Consider the following 23,954-nt stretch of genomic DNA (forward strand, 5'->3'; position numbering starts at 1 on the left):
GGTCTGGCCTCGGGTGCTTTGCTCCAGGGCACAATGCTGTTTGTCGGGATCAAAACCTGTGACCTCTATGAAATATATATACAACCACCTATATGAAATAAAGTGCGGCACATTAATAGCAAGAAGAGGCGGCCAAGATAAAATCGAATTGAGCAAAATCAGTGTGCTGTATCTCTGCATTTGCCGTACTTTCTCTTCTAACCTTCAGCCCACTCTGCCACGCCAGCTTTCTTTGGGCCGCTGCTTCCGTCCTGTAACCGAACACTTCCTGTTTTGGTTACAGCTCGCCCTGCTTCGATGAGCAGTCGGTGTTTATGGTGGAGGAGCGAGCTGTCGGGGGGGGGGGGGGGGGGGGCGTGAAATGCAAACATCTTGTCTCCTACAAACACTTTCTGGGAAAAACGGTCCGTAAACATGTTGTCGAATGCTACTGTGAAGCCACAGAGCTCCTATTAACTGTGGTCTCCGCTGTCCTCTTAGACTGCACTATTCATTCTCCTTTTGGGAAAGCCAGATCATACATTCGGGTCACATGGGCAGTAGAGAGCATCCTCAAACTGGAAGTGGTACATTTGTAAAGCCAACGTGAGAGAATGGATCGTAGCTTTCAGATTGGACGATGGCTGGTGCATGTGAACCATCGCTAAAAGCCTCGAAGCAGAATAAGAGAGAGTGCTCCCTCCTAACCACAGCGGGTTTCTATCAGAGCTGTGAAGACGTATGAAACCATTCTATGACGACCCACCCGTCAACGACTCCAATGCGCAACGATTCTCGGTGCATCTCAATGTATCGCACCCTCGGCTTTCTTTCAGCCCGACATTGTTGAAACGCAGCAGCTGATATTGGTGGAAATAAAACCAAACTCCCGATTATGTTCCGTCACTGCCTCGATGCAGAGTCGTCCACGCCTCTAGTCGTGTCGAATGTGGTTTGATGCTGCTGGAAATCAGCTCTGGTCACATTATCTGAGACAGAACCCCGGTTCTCTCACATCCCACCTTCACCTAAGGCTGTTTGTTAGTCTGTAGCCTAGCAGCAGCTGAGGCTAGCCGACTAATAGCCATTTAATAATCGGAGTGCGAATGTTTTTTGTCTCCTCGCAGGTCCTCAATGCTCAGAAAGCCGGATACAAGGCCGCCATTGTTCACAATGTGGTCTCTGATGACTTAATCAGCATGGGATCCAATGATCGTAAGTAACCACATTTTATTTTCTCCTCTGTAGCACTTAAGCATTTAGCATCGCACATTGCCGCCTGGTTACGGGCCTCTGTTGACAGAGGATGTGCTTTGTTGTTCTCTTAAACCCTGAGCCTGAGGAGAAAGGTCGGGCAGTTTTATGGTGAGAAGTTTATTTCAAGTCTCAAGATGTATACGATGCCCTGCCCATGAATCCATGTTGTGTCCGGGGTTTTCTCTCAGTAGAGGTATCGCATATATTCTCACTCGAGGGGGTTGCAGCACAGTCATAAACTACCCATGAAGGCTTCTCGTCCTGATTAAGTGCTTCTCTAGATGAGTGGATGTCACAAGCTGATGGTTTATGTCACTGGGGGAAGCCAGTCAGTCGAGGGATTTCTCCTGTCGCTCCTTCGGCTCACTGAAGGTGTCTGTATGCGTCAACCGAAGTCGGACGGTCAAACAGACAGTTTTTAACAGGCTCAAATGTGTTACTACTTCCATTTTTTTATCAATGAATCTGCAAATGACATTTGCCCATCATCAGCCATTGCTTGCTTTGACTGAGCAACAGTCAAAAACACATGTTATTTTCAATGAAACAAGATTTGAGAAGCGGGAACCAGTGAGTTTTGGGGTATTGTTTTTTTTTGCTAAATAATGACTAAATGATTCTCTGGCGATCAACCAAAATGATTATTGACTAATCATTGCAGCTGTAGTTCAGCCGCTTCTCACGAGCTTCATCATGCGTTGAAGAACTTTAAGCAAACTCCATCAGTTGATGAAGACTGTTTAATGTAGTTAAACCTCCAGAGAGAGGAAGTAAGTGTTCCTCGAGTTAAGTTTTTTTTGTCAAATCCTGACACATTTAAATAAGTTTCTCAGTGTCTTTGATTTTGAACACCGGCCTCAAGAGCATGTTTCAAGATCGTTCAGAGGATTTAGGCATTAATATACAGTCATAAGATATATTAAATGTTTTATGTTTCCCTTTTCAGTGGATATTATGAAGCAGATAGGTATTCCCTCGGTGTTTGTGAGTGAGCAAACCGCCAACTCCCTGAAAGAAGACTTCACGTACGACAAAGGGTAAGTCTCAACACATTTCCCATCATCATTATATATATATAAATAGAAGCAGGTCTGTTCTCTGCGCAGCTTCTTCCAGACCAGCTGAACGTCATATTGTTGTAGAGTAATGCTGCGTGGACTGTAACAGAGCAAGGCGGAGGATTCGTCTTGTGATGAGTAGTTGTCGCTGCTGCTGATGTGGTAATGAAATGTCTCAGCCTGTCAGAGGAGCCCAGAGAGTCACAGAGCATTCAAGATTTAAATCAGCTGTGTGCTTGTGTGTGTGTGTGTGTGTGTGTGTGTGTGTGTGTGGTGCTTGTCAGATACCATCCAAACACTGAGGGTTATTCCCAAGACTTCTGCAGAGGAATGAACACCAAACATGGTCTTGGCAGCGTTCTGTCAGTGTGGACCGAGTTGGCCGTGCAGTGATATGTCTGCTGTAGAGGCAGTTCTGTGAGAAGAAGTAGTCCCCCCCAGTAACTCATCGTGTGAAATGTCACTACGTTGATAGAGGGCCCCATGTGTGTGTGTGTGTGACCGTTCACGCCGCAGTTTTTGAACAATGCAATGGCCGTAATGAAACCTCCACACAGCGTCTGTGGGGGCCTCGCTCAGAGTGTCTGTGTTACCTGTCAACACCTGACCGTGGCTCTGCTTGTTGTCCTAGGGGCCACGTGGTCCTCATGCCAGACTTCAGCCTGCCGCTGGAATACTACCTGATCCCCTTCCTCATCATCGTGGGAATCTGCCTCATCCTCATCGTTGTGTTCATGGTAGGTAGATCTTTGTCGCAAAGTACATTCTCCTGATGAACTTCGCTGCACATTTAAAGGCAGTGATTTTAATTTAATTTCTGTGTGTGTGTGTGTGTGTGTGTGTGTGTGTGTGTGTGTGTGTGTGTGTGTGTGCGCGCGCGCGTGCGCGCGTGTGTGTGTGTGTGTGTGTGTGTGTGTGTGTGTGTGTGTGTGTGTGTGTGTGTGTGTGTGTGTGTGTGTGTGTGTGTGTGTGTGTGTGTGTGTGTGTGTGTGTGTGTGTGTTTTAAACGCACTGATCTTAAAAGCGTTCTGACATCTTTCTTTCTTCCGCCATTCCTAGATTACCAAGTTTGTCCAGGACCGACACAGGGCTCGGAGGAGCCGCCTGCGTAAAGATCAGCTCAAGAAACTTCCCATCCACAAGTACAAGAAAGGTATGGAGGCCATCTCAGACACCTCAAGTACCTGTGACTGTATCATCTCCATCTCTAAGTCATTTACAGTACACACTCACTCTGAACTTTGGACCGTAGAGTCTGGAGAGATGCTACGTCCTCCTGTACCGTGCCGCTCTTTGTCACATGGCTAAGCCCAGAGGAGCGATGTCATCAATGCATTACGACACATCACTCCTCCCCGGAGCTAATCGGATTAATATGGACTTGATTTTTCCACAAAGCCCTCCGTGGCAGATTAGAGCTCCTCTCTGTTGTGACTGGACACGTGACTGACGGTCTGGAATGTAGTCTCATGCCAGAGGCATGACGGGGGTTTATGAAGTGAAGTGTATTTAGTTGTTTTTTATCTCAGACGTGTTGTGCTGCTGGTTTGTGAGGACGGTGGAGGAAGTAAGCACTAGATCTTTGCGTGACACAGAGGCTATAGCATTGTTTTGCAATGCAAATCCACTTTGTGCTACGGCCAAGTACCTTTTTGTTTTTTGTTTTTTTTTGCAAACTGGAAAACTCCTGGCTTCAATCAGCTGTGCTGGGGAACACCGAGGAACTTTGGAGACGACGGCTGGTGCATGATAAGTAGCCCCCCCCCCCTCGCAAAGCTGTTAATGGAGGGCGCTATGAGTCGAGCTGCTTCTCCCCCCCGGCCTTGGCAGAAAAACGGATGCGCGTCCGACACACCAGCTAAAAGCAGCATGTGTTGCTCATATAGGCTGTTCTCGTCACGTCAGGCTCTGTGGGGTTTTTTTTTTGTGCCCACTCTGACTCAGGGTTTCCACCAGGCACCGCTACAGGGAGGTAGGATGTCCAGGAAAGGGCCTCCAGGGGCGACGTCTGCACTCCTGTCAGCTGAGTCAGAGCACAGGAAGGGGACACCAAATCTCTACCTAAGCACATTTTAAGCCCGGGCACTCTGGAGCAAAGGCTAGCTTGGCAAAGAGCCGGGCGTCCTGGCTGTGAGCGTGGGGAGGGCCTGAGAGCATTGGGAAACTGCGTTCCAATGCGGTTTATTGTCGGACCGCTGATAATAGAAACGACTTCCTTTTTTGTCAATGTACTGTCATGGAAATGAGCTCAACACCTGGATAATGGTTGGTGTACTCGTCACCAAAAAGGTTTTTACTCAATAACCACGGTTTTAACTGCTCGGAAGTATTGCTTTTTTTTTTATAAAGGCTCACTAGCTGACTCGCGATCAGAGAGCATGAGGGTGTCATAGGAGCTTGCTCTGTGGGTGTTACAAGTCTGCAATTATTGAAAATGTCTTGAAGAAAAGACCATCATCAACATCAAAGTCTGTTTACAGGTCTCTGGGAGTACTACAGGAGCACTGTGATGTTAGTGTGGCTTTCAAAGCAACTTTACATGTTGAAGCCATTGTGCGAATGTCTGACGCTGCAGTTCCTATAGCGGCCACTTGTCTCTTGAAATAGAAAGACGATGACGTTGTGGTCTCAATAGGTTATTTCACTTTTCACTATACGGCTTCATTTAAAAGATGCAAAGGCTAAAGCCTGGAAGTGAGTCAGCAGTTTTGCTCTTCCTGTTCCCTTTCTTGAACGTGTTTTTTTTAGTCGGATGCCTGAAATAATGTCCGTGGTTCACACCAGCTTCAGATATTTGAATGTTTGTAATGATCAGCAGTTGCTAACAAGTGGCTAAATGAGACTAGTCCACCTTTTCGTCGAGGGAACCAGTGCGATGCCTCCAACAGTACGTCATCCCTGCAGCGCTCTGTGGGAAGTATCTCTTTGCTCAGAGATGTATTGAAGCTTTCTGGTTCCTCCTCATCTCCACCCGAGCTCTTCCGTCTCCAAATGTGAGTTTTGGGGCAGGTAACGGCCAATTTCTCTGCAGTTGTTAAACCCAAATGTTATGCGTCACAACTTCCCGTCAGAAACCAGTAAGCAGCCTAAAAGGGAGACCGCTTTTTACAATCTAATATTCGGATTCCATTGGTTTGTTTCAGAGGCAAACACTTTGTCAGTCGTGCTCTTATTGAGCTGTTTTTTTTACAATCTTTATTGCTACTGCTGTTGAGCATGTATCCAAGTTCTACCATTGATATTTACCTCCACAGTTCTCATGCAGATTTGAGCCAGAGGTGGTGATAATGTCAGACCTGCATGTATGGAAATAGAGTTCACAGGCTGCAGTGAATAGTGGCTCACACAAAGGCAGTCTTTATGGACGCTGCACAATGCCTTAATGAAACCATGGTACGCGTGTAATTCGCACACAATACCGGTCTGAGCAGCAGCATGCGACGGGAGATCCGTCTAAATGTTCAGGGTTATGTAACACCAGCTGCCACAGCTGTCGGCGCACAGCGCCGCCCCGCCATTAACTTGACGTACGCTCTGCTTTTATTGCAGAGCCTTGCGTCATGCTGACGGTGATTTTTGGCCCCTCTGGGTGGCGAGTTTCGCCAACAACCGGCGTCTAGCAGCCGTTAAAGCCAGAAATTGTGAACACACACACACACAGTGAACTGCAAACTGGCTGAGGAAAACGAGGGGGGTTGTTTTAGACCCTTCATTAGACCGAGAGGCTGGATTCTCCCTCTGACCCCTGAACTCCAGTCTGATCCCTCCCCTCCACCGCGTTCCTCTTCCAAACCATAGGCGGGGAGCTGAGCGCGCGCACACACACACACACACACACACACACACACAAGCAGTGAACAGAGCAGCTGCAGTGTCTCAGCCGTCTGTGTGTGTGAGGCATGTTGATGTCAGTACAGAGGAGCTCTCTCTGTCTCTCAGTTCACTGGCCTCAGTGCCAGTTGCCCTCGTCCGGTTGGCTCAACCAGCGACGAACTGTGCAGAAGCCTTTTTTTTTATTTTTTATTCTGTCACCCTCTCTTCCAATTCACCCGACGCTCAGTGGGACAGTGTGGTTTCCTCTGATTGATGAAACATAGTGGGGGAGGAGAGGTGAGTCCTTTAAAGATGCCCCAAAAACGCTCACGTAAGGGATTCCCAGCATCTGAAAAACATGATCTAGAAGTTTTCGATTGGCCTTGAAAAATAAATTTGACCGCCCAACTTCAAAGCTGACTCAAAACACAGAGAAACCACACACAGACTTGTATTGATCGCCGTTTAAACACTTTGGTAGAAATGGTTTTATTGAGCCGTTCTTTCACAGATGTCTCGCTGCTGCGCATGTATTTATTTATACACGTTTTTAATATTTGCTCTATTCTCTCTAAAAACGAGCACTGCTCCTGACACACACGTACTGTACCTGTGAGACTCACGTGTGCGGGTCACAGGGACGACATTGCTGAAGCTTGTAATGTGTTCAGTGAGGAGGGACGACACTGAGTTATGTTCTGCTGCAGAACGCTGCGTGGCTCTCACTCGACACAGTCCTGGGCCAGTTAACCCAGACCATGTTGTTGTTGTTATTACCTTAATAATGTAATGGACCAAACCACAAGAGACCCAGGTTGTAAAAAAAAAAAAAAAAAGTTCTGAGTTCAGTAAGCCACTGAACCTTTTCTCTCTGCTTCACTCAGAATAGCTCAGCATTTCCTGAGTGTACACTGGATCCAAGCCTGCACAAACGTTCCCTCTTTCTCTCTCTCTCTCTCTCTCCCCCCCACTGGCCCGGGAGGGTGAGAAAGAGAGGTGGAAAGATGGAGGCTTGCTTAGAGAAGTCTCGGGTAATAAAAAGATCGGTGGAGATAGTGAGTGAGGGAGAGGGAGAGGAAGAAACGGAGCTAAAAGTGTGAAGAGGGAGTGGTAGTTGAAAACACTGCCATGAGTTGAAGTTGCTGACGCTCGGAGGGAAAAGGAAGGGGGGGCTGGTCGATATGACTCCATCCTTATACGGTCACATGCAGCCCTGGCACGAACACGGAGAGCCGAGTCGGGGAAAACATGCTCATTTAGAGCTTACGTAAACACACATGGACCCGCAGCCCGGGCAGGCGAGAGGAAGGGAAGGAAAATGAGAAGAACGCTGAGGAATGTCAAAGGGGAGTGTGTTGATAAATTCCTGAGCTTTTAGTTCTCCAAAAAAATGACGCTGCACCTCCTGTAACGTCCAGAGATGCAGCGCTGTGCATTGTAGCGGTGTCGGGACATCCTGTATGTGGGAAAGTGACTCCGTTTAGACAATTTAAGGAAATGAAAGACTCGTGAAGCAGTGGGACGTCCTGATTGTCGAACACTCGCACCCCATTTCACAAACCTAGTTTCCCGAACTAACTATTTTATGCATTATTTTTCATAACTGCATGGTTCATAGTGGATTAACACACTCATAGGACGGCCACACCTTACATTATACCGCTTCAATGTTTGAACAAACATTACTTTTGTACTAGGAATTGATGAACATAATTATAGCAGTCAGAAGATGAATGTGTCTCGTCTTTTTTGACACAGGGGACAACTATGATGTGTGCGCCATCTGCCTGGACGATTATGAAGAAGGGGACAAACTCCGAGTCCTGCCATGTTCTCACGGTGAGTCTCAACACTCGTAAAATGTTGACTCATTGACTCATTATTCAGAATGTGAATAACTGTTTCTTTGTTGTCCTCAGCGTACCACAGTAAGTGTGTGGACCCCTGGCTGACCAAAACCAAGAAGACGTGTCCGGTGTGCAAGCAGAAGGTGGTCCCCTCGCAGGGCGACTCCGACTCGGACTCCGAGGAGGGCGAGAGCGGCCCCGACGAGAACGAGGAGGTGTCGGAGAGCACCCCCCTGCTGCGCTCCCTGGCCTCCACCAGCGCCCACTCCTTCGGCACCATGTCGGGGGCGTCGCGCTCGGAGCCCGACCAGGAGTCCTCCGACTACGAGGACGACGAGCTGGACAGCAGCGACAGCGAGGAGGAGGTGACGGTGGAGACCGTGGTGGTGCAGATGCAGCAGCCGTGCTCCGAAGGCCTCGAGCACGTCCCGCCCCGGGCTTGATCCGGCCGACCCGATTGGTCACCGAACCCCCCCCCCCCCCCCCCCCCCCCTCCCCTCCTAAACCTCTCCGCCTGCAGAGACTTTTGTTGGGGGGTCACGAAACAGTTTCATCTTTTCTGTCACTGCTTACAAGACATTGTAATTTATCTCCGCCCTATAAGTTCAGTTACAAATCTTAAATTGTTTTTTTTACATGATTTCGGATAAAGGGCTGATTGTGACAGCGAGTCAGTGAGCATGCCGTAGATCTGACAGACACTGATGTACAGTAGACTTTTATACTGTACTTACTCATATAAAAGATTTGCACAAATGAGTGGGAAAGTCCCAGACACACAAGATCACGCTTCTTCATTTATAAAGTGTATATAAAAAGTATAAATCACAATAAGTTACGGCTTTGATTATCTCCTAACCCACATGTTTCACACGACGGGGAAAGTTTCATTATTGTACATGTTCCTGCTACACCGACACTCTTTGAACGCGCTATGCAGCATCCTTTTTGTCAAACAATTAAACATTCAGCAAGTGTAGAAAGATTTAAAGCCACAGCAATATGGTTTTTTTGCCAATTTATTTCTAGCGTCGTGTGTGTGAAGGAGCCTGCACTGTGCCACGGTTTATCTGTTAGTGAGTCACACTAAGAGCTGAAGCCACATGTGAAGCAGAAAGAATGTGCTCTCCTTGTGTGACGTCACATTCTGTTTAAGATGTGGAGAGACACTTGAGTGGAAAGTATGTCCACGCTGCCTGTGGCGAACTTCAGACCGATCACTCTATTTAACACAGGGGGTTATTTGTGGCTAGGCCTTGTAATACACATTTAACTGACCATCTCCCATTTTAATGCAGTTTATAGTATAATCTTCATCATGTGGCTTGATCGGTTTTGTTTTTGTTCATGAAACCCGTTGCCTTTTTCAGTTGATGTATTTTGTCTCGTCAGTGTTTTCCTGCTCATGTAAGTCTGTTCAATACAAATTTACTTCAATAAAAGGAAAATGACACTTGACAAGGAAACTTCATGGTTGACATATTTACTCAGTTTGACAGAAAATATATTGTAATATGGCGAACAATCCAACATTCGTCCTACTAGTTCCCAGTGTTGTCTGAAGATTTGTCACAAAATGTACAGCTGCAGTGTTCACCATGTTGAGTAATGAGCCGATTATCTGATACAATCAGCCCGACTGAAGTCTGGCACGGCACCGCTACACTCGTCAGATGTCACCGACTCCGCCGTTAAACACTGGAAACTCAAGTGGGTTTTCTCAAGATGGAGGTTTTCAGTGGACCCGAGTGTCTGGCAGAGGACTGTTGCATTTAATTTCACATTACCTATTATTTCATAAAAATGCATTAAACACCCCAAAATATTAAGACAACATCCCCATGGTCCATTTAGGAGACATCCTGGAGCTTTTTGTCCTGGACGTGTAATGAACACTTCAATGACATCTTATCCATGTTGTTTCAAACCTCCATCTGATATCAAAAGCTACAGACCAGCTCAAGAGTTGACCTCAGGTTGAAACTCAATGAACATCTTTACAATAACTCAGAACAGAGAGGCCCGTCCTGGTCCGGTTAATGATGCAGCACTAAATTCTAGACTAACATTTGGTCTTAATTCGATGAGGCTTAAACTTACTTTGACCTTCCAGACAGAGCCAGCCAAGCAGGCTGCCTGTTTTCAGTCCTTGTATTAAGCTAAGCATGGCATCGTCTCATAATGCAAGTAATGGAAAAATAACAATCCTGTACGATAATAAAAGAGAGCAAACTTTTATCTGGTTGGAATAAATTTATTTGATCTGTCTGTAAACAAAGTGATAAATCAATTTATGGCATTTCTTGGTTTTATGCATATGAAATCAGATGCATTAAATAAAAGAAAAAAAAAAAAAAAGTGGTGAAGAAAAAGGAAATGAACATAAACAGGACTTGAAACTTTTTCTGTTTTGTAGTGAGTACACAGACCCCACAAGGCCTAAACATTGGAGCTGAAGCTAAAAAAGAAAAAAAAAGTGACAATGAAAGGATTCTTTAGTGGACAAGATCCATGTTAGGACAGCAACAGATCTCGATTATGGCACAAGGATACACAGGTTCTGCAGTTAAGCTTCAACAAGACAACCAGAAGAGTCTTTGTTCCAACCAATCCCATTGAGTGTCGTTTCTACTTTTGAAAGGTTTTACAGTTAGCAGTGCTGACAGACCGTGTGATACCCCAGAGCTCAGCTGACTAGAGAGTAAAAGGCAATTTATTCCACAGTTTTGTAGTTGTCAACACAGCATGGTTTGTACAAATGCAGTCGTTCGTTTTCTTAACAAGACACAAAAAAAGAACAATGAGAATTTTCTTCATATACTCCCACCCTCACCTCCCCTGTAGCTTCATGTTTTTAGTGTTACTATCTCGTAACGGTTCCTTCGTCAGGTAAAAGTTAGCAGTCATCCTTCACATGATTAAGAGACTACACTTGGTCCTATAAAAGAAAAAGAAAAAATAAAGAAAGTCTAACTGGACACGTTCCAGATGTTATATGCTGGGAAATATACGGTCCAAAAATGGCAGACTTTCACAAAAAAAAAAAAAAAAAAAAAAAAAAAAAAATGAATTACAGGAGCTGGCAAACCAAACGGTATCAAGTGCCTGAGCCATGGTTACTGTGGAATGTCCATGGGGTACTCGTGTGGTTGGGGAAGAGATGCTACCAGCATTTGGTCGACACCAATGCTCCGGCTCATGATAGTCAACTGAGCCGATCTAAGCACCCCCCCGACACACAGACCCCTCCCCCCCGCCCTTTCATAAAATGCATTTAGGACCGAGCAGTGGGTCTGAAAGGAGAGGGGTTAGGGGACTGGTTGGTTGGTGAAGACGAGTCTCCTGCAAAGGTTTATAATAAACAGGATGGGGGGGAAACAGGGAAAGGGGTGGGGCTAAAACTTTTGGCAGGAGGGAGTGTGGGGGGGAGGGGAAACAGTGGACCGACATTCGCAGTCTCCCCTTCCACACGACGGTGGAAATTAAACAGGAAGACACGATGAGCTTGGTTACCGCTCAAGTGCTTAAGTCGTCGGCTGCTCGGGGAGGAGTGTGTACGGTCGGGTTTGGGAGAGATTAAGTAATGGGCACCATGACAGAGAAAAAAGAAAAAAAATATCTACTTCAAATTGACAGTAAAGCTTTTATTGTCTCGAATGTTTTGCCAGATCTTTCTTAGCTGTACAGATTTGTCATGACATCCTGTTAGCAACATGCTCTTCTTTGCTATGGATCAACTTGTAGTGCTCAAGAGGACACAGCACAGGTGTGCTGAGGGGACAGGAAGAGGGGAACAACATATGGGAGAACAAAGGGGGGAGGAGAGAAGGCAGAAAAAAAATGAAGCTACCAACTAGGACTGGAGTAGTGTGAAATGCAACAGGGTGGTAAGGGTGAGCTGTTAGGTGGCTGGGTACAGGCTGCTTTAGTATCCGGACTTCCTCAGGTAATCAGCCATATCAAATGCTTTCTTGTTGAGCTTCCCTCCATGGACACCTTCCTTCCCCATGACAACAACCAATGCTGGAGTACACAAGGAAAAAAAAACAAAATAAATGAACAGACATGGTGATAGCAGGACTGGAAAAGAATATACTTTGTTATTGCCACCCTGCTAAATGTGGGGCTACATGGTTGAGAACGGAGCCTAAACCATCGCTTTGTTAGAAATGCTCAGTTTGGGTGAAACGTGGGCTCGACAGTAATTTGTTTTTAAAGTTTTGTTTTTTTTCCTCTCCCTCAACTCTCCACATAAGCTACGTGAAAACTAAACTAGAACCCTGAATCCCTCAAGTATTTTGCCATTGAGAATGCCTTCTTATTCAATCCGCCTCCATGGACCCCTTCTTTGCCCATTACCAAGACCAAGACTGAAAGAAAAGAGACAGAAGGGACATTTAGAGAAGGTGCACAGAACACACACAGTGAAAAGAGAAGAGCCAGAAGCAGCAGGCGGAAAAGACGGCTACAGAGCAGCACGATGCACAGAAACCATAGTGGAGCTTTGGGCTGAAGGCGGCATCGAGCCTAAACATTCAGTTTCAGATCCTTGCTGCTGGTGAAACAAGACATTACAATTAGGAAGAGGGAGAGTACAGCGGGAGCACACATGTAAAGGATGCATGCAAAGCTGTTTCAGTCTCTACACTTGGGATGAGCAGAGGCTCAGAGCTGTAGTTGAAGTGTCATTTTAGAATGAAAGCAATGTTTGATACGTCATGAACTATTGATTAGAAGGGAGCTCATTGTGCACTGGCCTCACGGCAAGGATCAGTATTGACTGAGTTGGGCTACAGCTACACAAACTTTCACAAATTCATGTTAAGATAGTCAGATTGAGTTCCATTATTTTTTTGAAAATGGCTGAATCCAACATAGAGTGCTTCAGTGTATTCTTTCCTTAAAGTAAATATAAAATGTACACTAGAGCTGGACAATATATTGAGTGGCATTACTCCTACACATCTACAACAGCAAGTCCCAGCCAAAGCTTGCACACCTGTCAGGAGGTAAATTTAAGTTTACTCATCCAAATGTTTTGCCAAATCAGCTTCTTGCTCACTTTAGACAAGCAGGTTGTTTGGGTGTGTGACAGATTTAAGTAGCTTGGGTGTTCAAATCCCGGTCTGTACTTTGAGTTTATTGCACTCGTCTTAGTTTCATTTGTAATCAACACAATGCCAGCAGCAAAGACTAGGAAAGTTAAGGTCCTACTGGATACTAACAACCATGCAGACACAACATGCTTCATGGTACCTCTCCTCAATACACGTCAGAGCCCTGAATAAGCCTTTCACCAGGAATAGAGTGGAAGCAGGTGAGCGGGGGAAGATTCATAACTTGAGGGTAGAGAGTGTGTTAACCAGGAAAGAGGAAGATGCATGCACTTAAGATAGTTTTTAGGAAGTCCTGGCCCAGTGTGTGGAGAATAGGAACCAGCTGCAGTCTCACCTTTAAGTTTTAGTAGTGGGGAGGACAGGGCATCGGGGCCCATACAGGAAATATGAACTCACAACTCTCAGGCAAACTCCTAAAAAAAAGGGACTTAACTCTACTTCTCTTTGTACCATAAAGAAATTGGTAAGAATTTAGGTATCGATTGTTGCTTATGTAAAGCGCGTCGCCTCCAAAATGTCCATTTTGACAGAACATTGAACGCTTTCTGTTGTAAAAGAAATATGTAGGCATCTATCCTGTGTTAACACATGGTAGTTTAGTGAAAGTCTGGGCTAATATAATTTATTCAATTAATAAATACGTCAGGAGCCCGGAAACATTAAATCTCTAGAGAACTCATGTACAAGATAGATACCAAAGAGGGGAACATGTGACAAACGTGTTCGGAATTATTTGGGATTGTTATTAGTTAATCTGTAAGATGTCTAGTCTTCCTTAAGCTAACAAAACATGCATCATAAAAATTATATTACACTGCAATACCGCTATAATTAGCATGGAAGACAATGATACTTCAAAAGGAATTTCCATTTTACCATCACCCTTCTGATATGAATCTGCTCCTTACCTCTATCAAAGTATTACAGTTAGCAGAGATGCAGTTTCCTATCGTAATAAAATGACATCCAATGGTAACATCCTGTGAGTTACATACATTCAACACCGGTGTCTTATATTGAGGAAAGGCGCATTCAAGATCTATCACACATGCACGGACGACATAAGTTTATAAATGTAGCTAAACTAATGGCGCCATGTCAAAGCAGGCTACGCTGTCACTGCAGCACTACTAAACTGTAACCAACACTGAACGTGGCGCTCACCTTTGGAGGCTTTGCCTAGAGAAATGTTGTATGTTGGCTCTCCTCCTTGACTCTTTGTCCGGATGTCCATTGTCCAGTCGCTGTCAGTTTGGATGCTGTCTCTAATTACAGAGCACTTCTTATTGCCTAAGGTTATCCCAGTGGTGAAGAATCCCATGCGGTCCTTTCCTGTTAACACGTCAATTTCTTCAGGCTGGGGGGGACACAAAAATCAAGAAGTCAAGTACAACTCTATAAATGATTAATGCAGACAGAGACTCAAGTCTTTTGTGGTTCTTTTTTGTGGCCGTCATTATACTCCAACATAATTCTCAATTACTGCATAAAGTGCGGGCACTGTGAAGCATTTTGAGATGAAGCGCTATACAAATAAACAGCTTATTACTCTGCCTCTTAGCTCCTTGTTTTCCTCAGTTATTCATGTTTTTTTAGGCATTTGAATACTAGGGCTACAATTATTTAGTGACATTAACCATTAACTCCCACAACACAACAACAACTCACTCATAAAATATGCACTTATGAAAAGATATGCATTTAAGTATACATGTTGGATTCAAATTTAGAAAAAGAGCATTGCGTGGACCGAATGAGGTTACATTTCAGATGGCCATCTGAGGCTTTCCTTGAAGTCATACATCCTAGCAGAATGAATATTTAGTCAAATGAAATTTAACCTTTCCCTCCTTACCAACTGCATGCAATTGTTGTAATCTAGGAATTAAAGCATGTGCTAATGCTGGACCAGTTTCTAGTGCAGCAGCTAAATGTGAAATGTATGAAGCTTATACATTTACACCAGAACATCACGAGCAGCAACACAAATCTAAATGATTAAATCCTTCATCAAGATGTACAAAACATTTATCTACAAAACACAAAAAAGACCTTCAAGTCTACTTGACTATTTTTCCAAGAAAAGGGGTTAGCATTCAATACTGTTTTTTTTATTCTAAACGTGCCAAGTTGGTCAGGAGTAGTGGCAACAGTAGATAATAGAGTACTGCAACTAGTGAGAAAGGATGTCCAGTCTGTTTAAAGACACAGCTGACTCCAATATACGAGAGCTGGCAAGTCCTGAAATCTCAGAGGCCCATTAGAGCTGCCAAAAACACAATGCTGAAAAATCTGATACAAAAATGTATGTCTACTTTTATTATATTTTTGAGACCACTACTGCTTACTTGTGCAAAAAAAAGTATTTGACCGCATTGTAATGTTTTTAAGGTTTATTCTTTGAACCGATCTACAGAACAAAAGGCGTCGCCCTGTAACACCAGAAGTGCACAGTCATGGCACACAGGAACTCCTTCAGGAAAACACGAGAAACTCAAAGGATTTCTACTAACGTTAGCTCACATAGCGTTAGCATGGCGGCTAGCAGCATGTATGGGCCCGGTCAGCCGATTTAATTACATTTACCGCCTTTAGAGGTCCAATGCCATGTTCCCGAAAACTTGCACCGTAGTTTCACTTTTTTTATTTTACTTTCCGCATTCCAATGGCCGGCTTTGTTTAACAAATGTCGCGGGGCTGGAGGGTGGCTAACACTGGTAGCAAGCTGGTCAGCAGGCTCTGGCTAAAAATCACGACACGTTTTTTTGGATTCACCCAATGACTCATTGCGTATTCACCTACACACACACACAAATACTCGAATTATTGACTAATCGTTTATTTAATAGACAAAATGGAGACCCATAGACGCGCCAGAGACTATTGTTTAGCAGAGATAGCTTCACAAAACGTAAAACGCTGCAGTGTTATCGGGTTTACGTACAGCAGTTTAAATACACTGTTCAAACGTGGACCACTGCTACACATGATAACCGTGACAAAAATGAACAAACTGAATGGAGAGTGTCCGCCATCTTGGAAAATAAGGGGCGGCAGCGGCAGTGAGATTCACAGAAGCCGAATGGGCGAAAACGAGAAAGACCGAGCACGCCAGCGCGTGAAGAACGCACGTGAGCAGCGCTAACGCCTGCGCTACTAGCGTTAGCCAATCATGATTTTCCAAAGGAGATGACCGGCCTGATTTTAGCTAATAACCGCGAGCTGTAGTTTGATAACCAATGTTTAGCAATACCATTGGTAGGCGATGTTGCATGCTTAAGTTAAACTTTACTATAAAGCAAAATATCCTCATTTATTAGGCACTGGTCGAGATTTAAAAAAAAGGTTTGCTTTGTCCGACGTGCTCATCTTATCGGACCGGCATCACAAGCACACAGGGCTAGTTTAAGCTAACGTTAGCTAGCTAGCCCCATTAGCTTGAGTTCGCGGCACTGGCTTTGGCTATTTCCGGCTGATCTTGTGGTGATTTCTAAAAACAAAATGTTAACATTGAGACCACAGAGTGTGGTTAATTTACCAGAAATGGTAAAACTACTACAAAGACGGGTTGAAAAGCAACGGTGCATACGTGCTAATGAAGCTGGATTGTGACCAACGGATACCATGTGTACCACACACACACACCACTCGTCTTATCCCCATTCAACAAGGCCCGGCTATGCAGACAAACGCACCGGCATGGAAAATGTACTTTTTCCTTCCCGTGTCACCACAGATACTGACACACTTAGCATACTAACCGTCATATTGGCAAAGGTACCGCCGGCGTTCGATGCCCAGACGTATTTGGCGTCCGTGTACCCAACAATGGCCGCGTCCTGGCAGTTGCCATCAGCCAGCAGGTTGTCCACGTAGCTTTGCCAGGACATGTTTGTGAGATTAGTTCAAAGATGCAAAAAAAATACGTAGGGTTCGAGTTAGGTCACAAACGTCTCTTGAGCGACGAAGAAGCGGTGATGAAAGCTGTATTTATCAGCGGTTTAACGGGCCTCCAACAAGCAGAACCCCCCCCCGACTCCGTCACGTCTCGGCTTTCTTCTGGTCTAGGAAACGAAGAAAAAGCCGCTGCAATCGTACAGGCGCTTGGGTGTAGTCTCCAATAAATCACTCCGCTTACGTCGTTGTTCGCCCTACATCGCGTTAATATACTGCGCGGCGGATGAATATATCATGGAAAAAAGCTAGACGGACTATTTCGTTCTCCACTACATGAAATACTTGTTACAGCTTGCCATTGTTGTTATTGTTTTATGACTAATATGATTTTTTTTAGAGGTTGAACCAGTCAAAATACACATTTACACAGATTTAAATCTGCACATCAGAATTGTGTTAGTTTCATAGTTTCAGGCGGACGTAAATCTCTGAGATTTACAAGGTACAGTATATACATTTTAATACACATTACACAGTAGTTTTTACCTATGATGATCACTGAAGCCACTGATCATTTATCACAATGTGGTTTCATCCAGCTCTTTATTTGAGATTCATGTAATAGCTACTCCACTTTAATCAGCTGGGCAAACTTGCACCTGGACACAATCAGCAATTCTGCAGTCATTTTGGTCACTCATCAAGCACTGAAAGACAGGAAAACACCCTCAAAAGGCCACTAGTTCATCACAGGTTAAAACATTGAGTAGCCAACTCATTATGCTGATGAGCAGTTTTGGATCTTCAATAAACATGGCTTAAATATCTCCGGACAATGGGAGATATCATGCTGTAAGTAGCTTACATTTTGGAAGGGATAGATAGTATTTCATATTCCTTAAAGAAGAGTCCTTATGTGGGAGACTCTCCGAGGCTGCCATCCTTAGCGCTGTGTTAGAGGGTGAAGCTGTATTTCCATATATGTGTGTACGTTTACATTTTAAGCGTATCTTTCACTCCAGAATGTCTGCCAGAGATTGAGCAGCAGGGATGTTATTGTTGGTTCCATTCACCATTTTCTTTGTGAGTTTTCCATCATTCTAGTCTGGGATACTTCATAATAATCTTCATAATGTAAAATCCTTGTGTGTACTACACCAAGTATCACTAACTTGGTAAAGAATTGTGGGATAGGGCCTTTTTGGGAGCAACTTGTTTTTCCGAAAATATATTTGGTTTTGTTCACACTGTTAGTTGTTAATCTTATTAAAAATTCTACATTTTATTGCCCTTTCAGTATAGTTTTTGCTTTGGTGAGCTCACATAAAAAGAACAAAACCGAAACCAGCATATCACATACAGTACCTACACTGAGACATGAAACAAGTGCTAAAACATAAAACAATAAAACCTTTAAATAAACAATCCTACCCTTTCTCCTCTCATCTGTGCGCACTAACTGTGAAAGTAGTAGAACACACAGACAGACTTTAAACCCTGCAGATTTGAACTGAAAAGAAAAGACTGAAATGTTTAAGAGTTTGTATATCTGAAATGCTGCATCACTGTGAGGTTTATCCAGGACTTTTGATAACTTTTTTTGAACCGTTTCACCATTAGTAGCACAAGTTCACACCTGGGAGCCACTTCTGTTGAGCAGGTGTACACCAGCAAAGGCACCTTGTTCAAATCAACCACATGAGTGAATGGAGAGCATTAATCAGTGACTTTCACCGCTCAGATAAACCTGACTCCCAATTGCATGATGCACAACGAGTGATATCAAATCAATCATTTACATTCAGACTAATGTAAAAAGAAATGTAAGTGAGAAACTAGACAACTACTGGAATTGAGATGACTTAACGTCACTGAGCTCAGTTCATGTTCATACTGCAGGGGTTATGCTTGTTCGTTATTTACATGCACCACATGTTCTTCCTTCATAAGTCTTTTTGAAGCCCTACACCATGTGACGGTTTTATCTTTATATAGAAACTTCCAGTGAATTCTTTCTCTTCTCTCCCTTCCCGGGAAGACTGAGTGCAGAAAAAAAGTTATTAATTGACCAGGCAGAAGGAAGAGAGCAGGACTTGTCAGACACACCCATATCCTATTCTTTCATTGGATAGTCAGTTTCCATGGCCACCTCTGTTTTGCACTTCTGCTCCGTCAAAATAATATCACTCAGGCTGCACATGAGTCATGGAGATACAGAAAGGAGCTAACTTGTTTGCTTTAGCAAAGGCTTGGTTTTGAGCAAGGCCATTAGCATCGTGTATTGTCATCTTAACGACTGGATAACACAGATAGTCAGAGCAAGTTGCAATTCTCCTGTTTTCCTGCAGGCCATATTTTACCATGCATATAAGTTTGAGCATATTTCAATATACTTTTAAGTGATAAAAAAACCAAAACCTTGTGGTTTTCTCTGTTAAAGACAATAGATCAGTATAGTGCACACTCTGACTCTGGGACTGTGACTTCCTGTCAGCTCAGCAGGCAGATGTATATACCATGTGCCTGCAACAAATTTACAACTTAACACATTGTTATTTTTTCCGTCTACGTTGCCTCTACATACTATGGAAGCCCATTTCCCCCAATGCCATGAAAAAAAATGAAGATCCTGTCAGTCATCATAATGAGAAACATTCTCAAAATAATGACTTAGTATCTTATGAGGTACTAAGTCATCATTATAAGATGCTATGTAATAATTATGAGATTCTAAGTCATAATTCTGAGGTACTAAGTCATTATTTTGAGAAAGTTTCTCATTATAATGATTGACAGGATCTTTATTTTTTCATCACAGTGGCGGAAATGGGCTTCCATAACATACATATATTTCTAATGAAGTAAAAGTAAAGGAGGTTTTTAAAAAGGCAGCCAGCATTGTGTGCTTTTCTGACTTGTGACACCATAACACAAGGCAATCCATACTTCCCATTCCACAGTCTGTAGCTGCATGCAGAGTAGTTCAGCAAACAAATAGTTTGCTCTTTTCAGGGTGTTACATTTCTGACCCCATCAGTTTTAAAACCACTAAGCTCAATTGTAAATCATAAGTTGCGTAACTCAAGCATTTTGTTTTGCATTTAAATGTTCATTGTTTTTAAGAACTTTTAACAAATGTTAGTCACACAGGAGGAAACTGTGCAGTTGTTGGTCGACTATTTTCAGTTATCTGATTAATATCATTTGGTACTCTATTGAGTGTTTACAGACAGTGGGATTGACCCAAAATAAACAAAAATGTGCGCCTTGATACCCGAGTGATTACAGCTCATGTTTGTCATACCCCCCCGTCTCGCTCTCAAATAAAGGCGAAAAATGCCAAAAAATAACCATAAAAAAATAAAATGATCTACCATGCTTATCGCAATGAAGGAACGTGTCACCTGGTGCAACAGTGTGGCTACATTTTTTAGTTTTTGGACAACAACCGGTCACGTACTGACTATATCAGAGTTTGGCTACACAGTCAATACTTATATCTTAATAAGTTCATCCGTGGTTTTGGTCTTTGTGTGAGATTTTTGGACAATAAAAAAGATATATAAACTCCAAAGATGTATTCCTCATAATTGTTTGAAATGTTTATATTATTAGTTAAAAAAAAAAAAAAATATATAAAGATATCTGTAGAATCCCATTATATCTCACCGATGGTGTTAGTTTAAAGGACAATGTGAGGCCTTTGCCAGCGAATAACATGTATCCCTGGTTGTGTTTCTCATTACAGTTAACAGAGGGTATATATGGCTAAGTTTACATTGAAATAAATACAAGAGTAGCACAAGCTTTTATTCGTAGTTGATCAATATGACAAGCAACCAACAGGAAAGAGGTGAAAGGTCAGAGCCACAGCTGCCTGGCAGTGTTTGAAGTTATCGGCCTGCAGTCCTTCATGACTCAGCAGGAGGCTCTGCTTTGTCTTGTATAGTCTGAACACAATTCAGGCCATTTTTTCACCTCAATTGGACAAAATGATTTATTCATGAGCGTAGTTCACTCTTTGTCTTGTGTAGCAGTAGAAGAGGTAGACCTATTTTTAACTCACACGGATGAACACGCTCAAAGGTCGATGTGCTAAGACATATCGGTTAAATAAATAATTTCCAGTCAATGACACGTCCCATTCTTGGTATTCAAGCTCAAATCACATTTTCCTTACAGGTTGCGAGAGCTTTATCGGCGTGAGTGAAACAAATCTCAACACAACGACCATGATTTAAAAGTAACCGAGCTTTCCATTTTCATTCCTCCCTGGAGTGGCTCAGCAGGGCATTAAATATTGAGCAGCAGCAGGTCGGGAAGAAGGTGGCGCTGCTCTTTTCCTAGAAAATGTCTCCCCTCTACTCACCAGGCCCCAGGTCTGTCACACACAGAGGAAATCAATAGTAGCCAAGGATTGGGGGGGTGAGGGGAGGGAAGGGGGCAAAGGATGCACACACCCTCACCATCTGAGACATGCAGTGGAAAGCAGAAGCTCTGACAGATGAGTGGTCATCAGTTTCATGAGTGTGCCTTCAAGAATGTGAATGAAGCACATTTACTCAACATTGTCAGGGCAGCCGGAAAAAAATACCATTATCATTTGATAACGTATCTCTTGTTTACAGCAACTTGGGACAAAACATGTGACGATCAGCTTGCCTGGCTCCAGTAAGCTTTGCCTCCTGATAAAGGTCAACATGGGAGATCAAAGGTGGTCCATCTGCACGGTCAGCAGAGTCAGTATGTATGCTAGAAACAGCGTGACAAGCAATGAGGCAATCTTTTCAGAGGTCTGCACCCCCCCCCATCTGTGGAATGGATCAACACCCCCATAAATCACCACTGCAGCGCGTGGCTGTCACACACACACACACACACACACACACACACACACACACACACACACACACACACACACAGACACACATGCAAATTAACTCTGAAAAGTACACACACACACACACACACATTTTTCTCATATAGACATGTAAAATGTGGCAATGCAAACACACATGACGCTTAGTCACCACACACAGAAAAAACAAGCATTACCGAGGGCAGCGGGTTAGTATGGATTTGGATAGCGATGATGCGGTCAGAAGACCTCACGCACGCAGAAGAAGAAATAAAATAGAACAGACTTAAGAAAAAGAGACAAATGATCTCCTTCTTTGTCTTGTTTATTTGCATCACAATGGTGAACGTATCACAATAAATGTGTCATACACTGATATTGAGAAATGTTGACCTGCACCCTTAAAACATCTAAGCAGTAAATCCATAAAACGCATCGTTTTAAGGATTTGTGCCCTGAAATGTGTTTTAACAGCACTTTCAGCTGCCCTGGTATGAAACTCTGCCTGCCTTGTTGTTTCCTGTTCCTCCTTTTGGTTAGTAAACCTCCTTTTTCTTTTTCTCTCAGCATAGAAAAATGCTAGAGGAATGCTTGTGGATCATCCAACGCCCACATTTTGTTTTTCTTAGAGAAGGTCAGTTACAGTAAAAAAACAAAAACAAAGGCGCTCCTCTGATTTTATTTTTCATTTATCCACTTTAATTCTCAAAAGCATGCTGAGAAGACCCATCATAATGCAATTTATAAATACATTTAACAGGAATAAACATTTTTTTGCCTGTCAGGAAGCACAGACTTGTTGTTCTGCAGATCTACATACTGTCCCGTCCTTCATACTCGGGTAGTGTGGTATGATCATGTACAGACTGGAGATAAAGCCCCACTGTTCTGCACAAATGAATAGTCAGGATTCATAGGGAATGAAAGGATGAAGTGAGTCTCACTCTCACATTTTCATGGTCTGATCAGTTTCACTGCTTTACTCAATGTCTACTTAATAATGTTTCTTTTCATCATGATTTTAATTGATGCCATTTTGTACTCTCATTTAGCCACTTGATAGCACTTCTTTAAGACACGTAAAAGCATACAAATTCACAAGATATTTACTGATGGATTTGATATTGTAGAACAAAATGTTAATATCTCTTGGACTAAACATCACATATGTTTTCCTCACTTGATGACACTTTTCACACTTTTCCCCCCATATGACTGTAAAAGAACACAGATGAATTCCCTCTCATGGTGTTGCAGTTGGAATAGAAGCATCCACCATATACAGTGGCAACCAAGCATTTAATGTCAAACTCATTAAGTGATCAATGAAAAAGTGAACTTTTCATTCGAGTCAGATTAGAGATGCTCTTAACTGGGTTTTCTGTAAAAGTAAAACATAAAAACCTGTTCATTAATGGGAACAAAAAATCCTCGAGGCCAAAATTGAGAGGCGCCACTGACTTGCATTTGTTTTGTTTATTTTACTGCTCATTTGATTAGTCCTGCAGTAAACATACATATATATACATACATACATACGTCAATGATGAACTCCCCTCGAAAGGCGTGCGTCCACACCTAGTTCAACCTTCGACCACTACACCCACTGATATGGACACGTTGTCACAGGTCACATATGAAACGCCCGCAAGTGTACACACACCCACACACATGTCTCAAAGCCACAGCAAAAGTCTTCCTAAAACAGCATACAACAGTATGCTGTTTCTGCTGTTTCTGCTGCTGTTTGTCATAATAATAATAATATAAATAATAATAATAATAATAATAATATTGAATTGCTAAACCATAAACTACTATATATATATATGCAATGTAGTTATTATCTTGAAAGCTGAAGAATGGATGGAAAGATGGATAGATACAGTTGTGTGAAAAAGTGTTTGCCCCCTTCCTGATTTCTTATTTTTTTGCATGTTTGTCACACTTAAATGTTTCAGATCATCAAACAAATTTAAATATTAGACAAAGATAACACAAGTAAACAGAAAATGCAGTTTTTAAATGAAGTTTTCATTATTAAGGAAAAAAAGAAAATCCAAACCATGTCTGAAAAAGTGATTGTCCCCCCTGTTAAAACATAAATTAACTGTGATTTATCACATCT

The 23,954-nt window shown here is 43.1% G+C and overlaps 2 protein-coding genes across 8 annotated transcripts in view; one reads left to right on the plus strand and one right to left on the minus strand.

Moving 5' to 3' along the window:
• Positions 1-9,420, plus strand: part of rnf13 (ring finger protein 13) — a 31,724-nt gene extending 22,304 nt beyond the window's left edge. For all 7 annotated transcript variants that reach the window (XM_076088104.1, XM_076088105.1, XM_076088109.1 and 4 more), the window contains 6 exons: positions 1,107-1,194; positions 2,183-2,273; positions 2,926-3,031; positions 3,354-3,447; positions 7,866-7,946; positions 8,027-9,420. In XM_076088104.1, coding sequence (XP_075944219.1) covers positions 1,107-1,194; positions 2,183-2,273; positions 2,926-3,031; positions 3,354-3,447; positions 7,866-7,946; positions 8,027-8,397 — 831 coding nt within the window. In that variant the 3' untranslated portion in view covers positions 8,398-9,420. The remainder of the gene's footprint in view (positions 1-1,106; positions 1,195-2,182; positions 2,274-2,925; positions 3,032-3,353; positions 3,448-7,865; positions 7,947-8,026) is intronic.
• Positions 9,421-11,577: 2,157 nt separating this feature from the next.
• On the minus strand, positions 11,578-17,181 carry pfn2b (profilin 2b). The gene is made up of 3 exons (XM_076088112.1): positions 16,833-17,181; positions 14,236-14,428; positions 11,578-11,977 (listed from the first exon to the last, which is right to left on the minus strand). Exons 1-3 carry the CDS (start codon positions 16,959-16,961, stop codon positions 11,880-11,882), a joined length of 420 nt encoding a protein of 139 aa, XP_075944227.1. The 5' UTR covers positions 16,962-17,181; the 3' UTR covers positions 11,578-11,879.
• Positions 17,182-23,954: the final 6,773 nt, after the last annotated feature.

The sequence above is a fragment of the Anarhichas minor genome, unplaced genomic scaffold (assembly GCF_050575085.1).
Source record: "Anarhichas minor isolate MPS153535 unplaced genomic scaffold, ASM5057508v1 ptg000010l, whole genome shotgun sequence".
Lineage (NCBI taxonomy): Eukaryota > Metazoa > Chordata > Actinopteri > Perciformes > Anarhichadidae > Anarhichas > Anarhichas minor.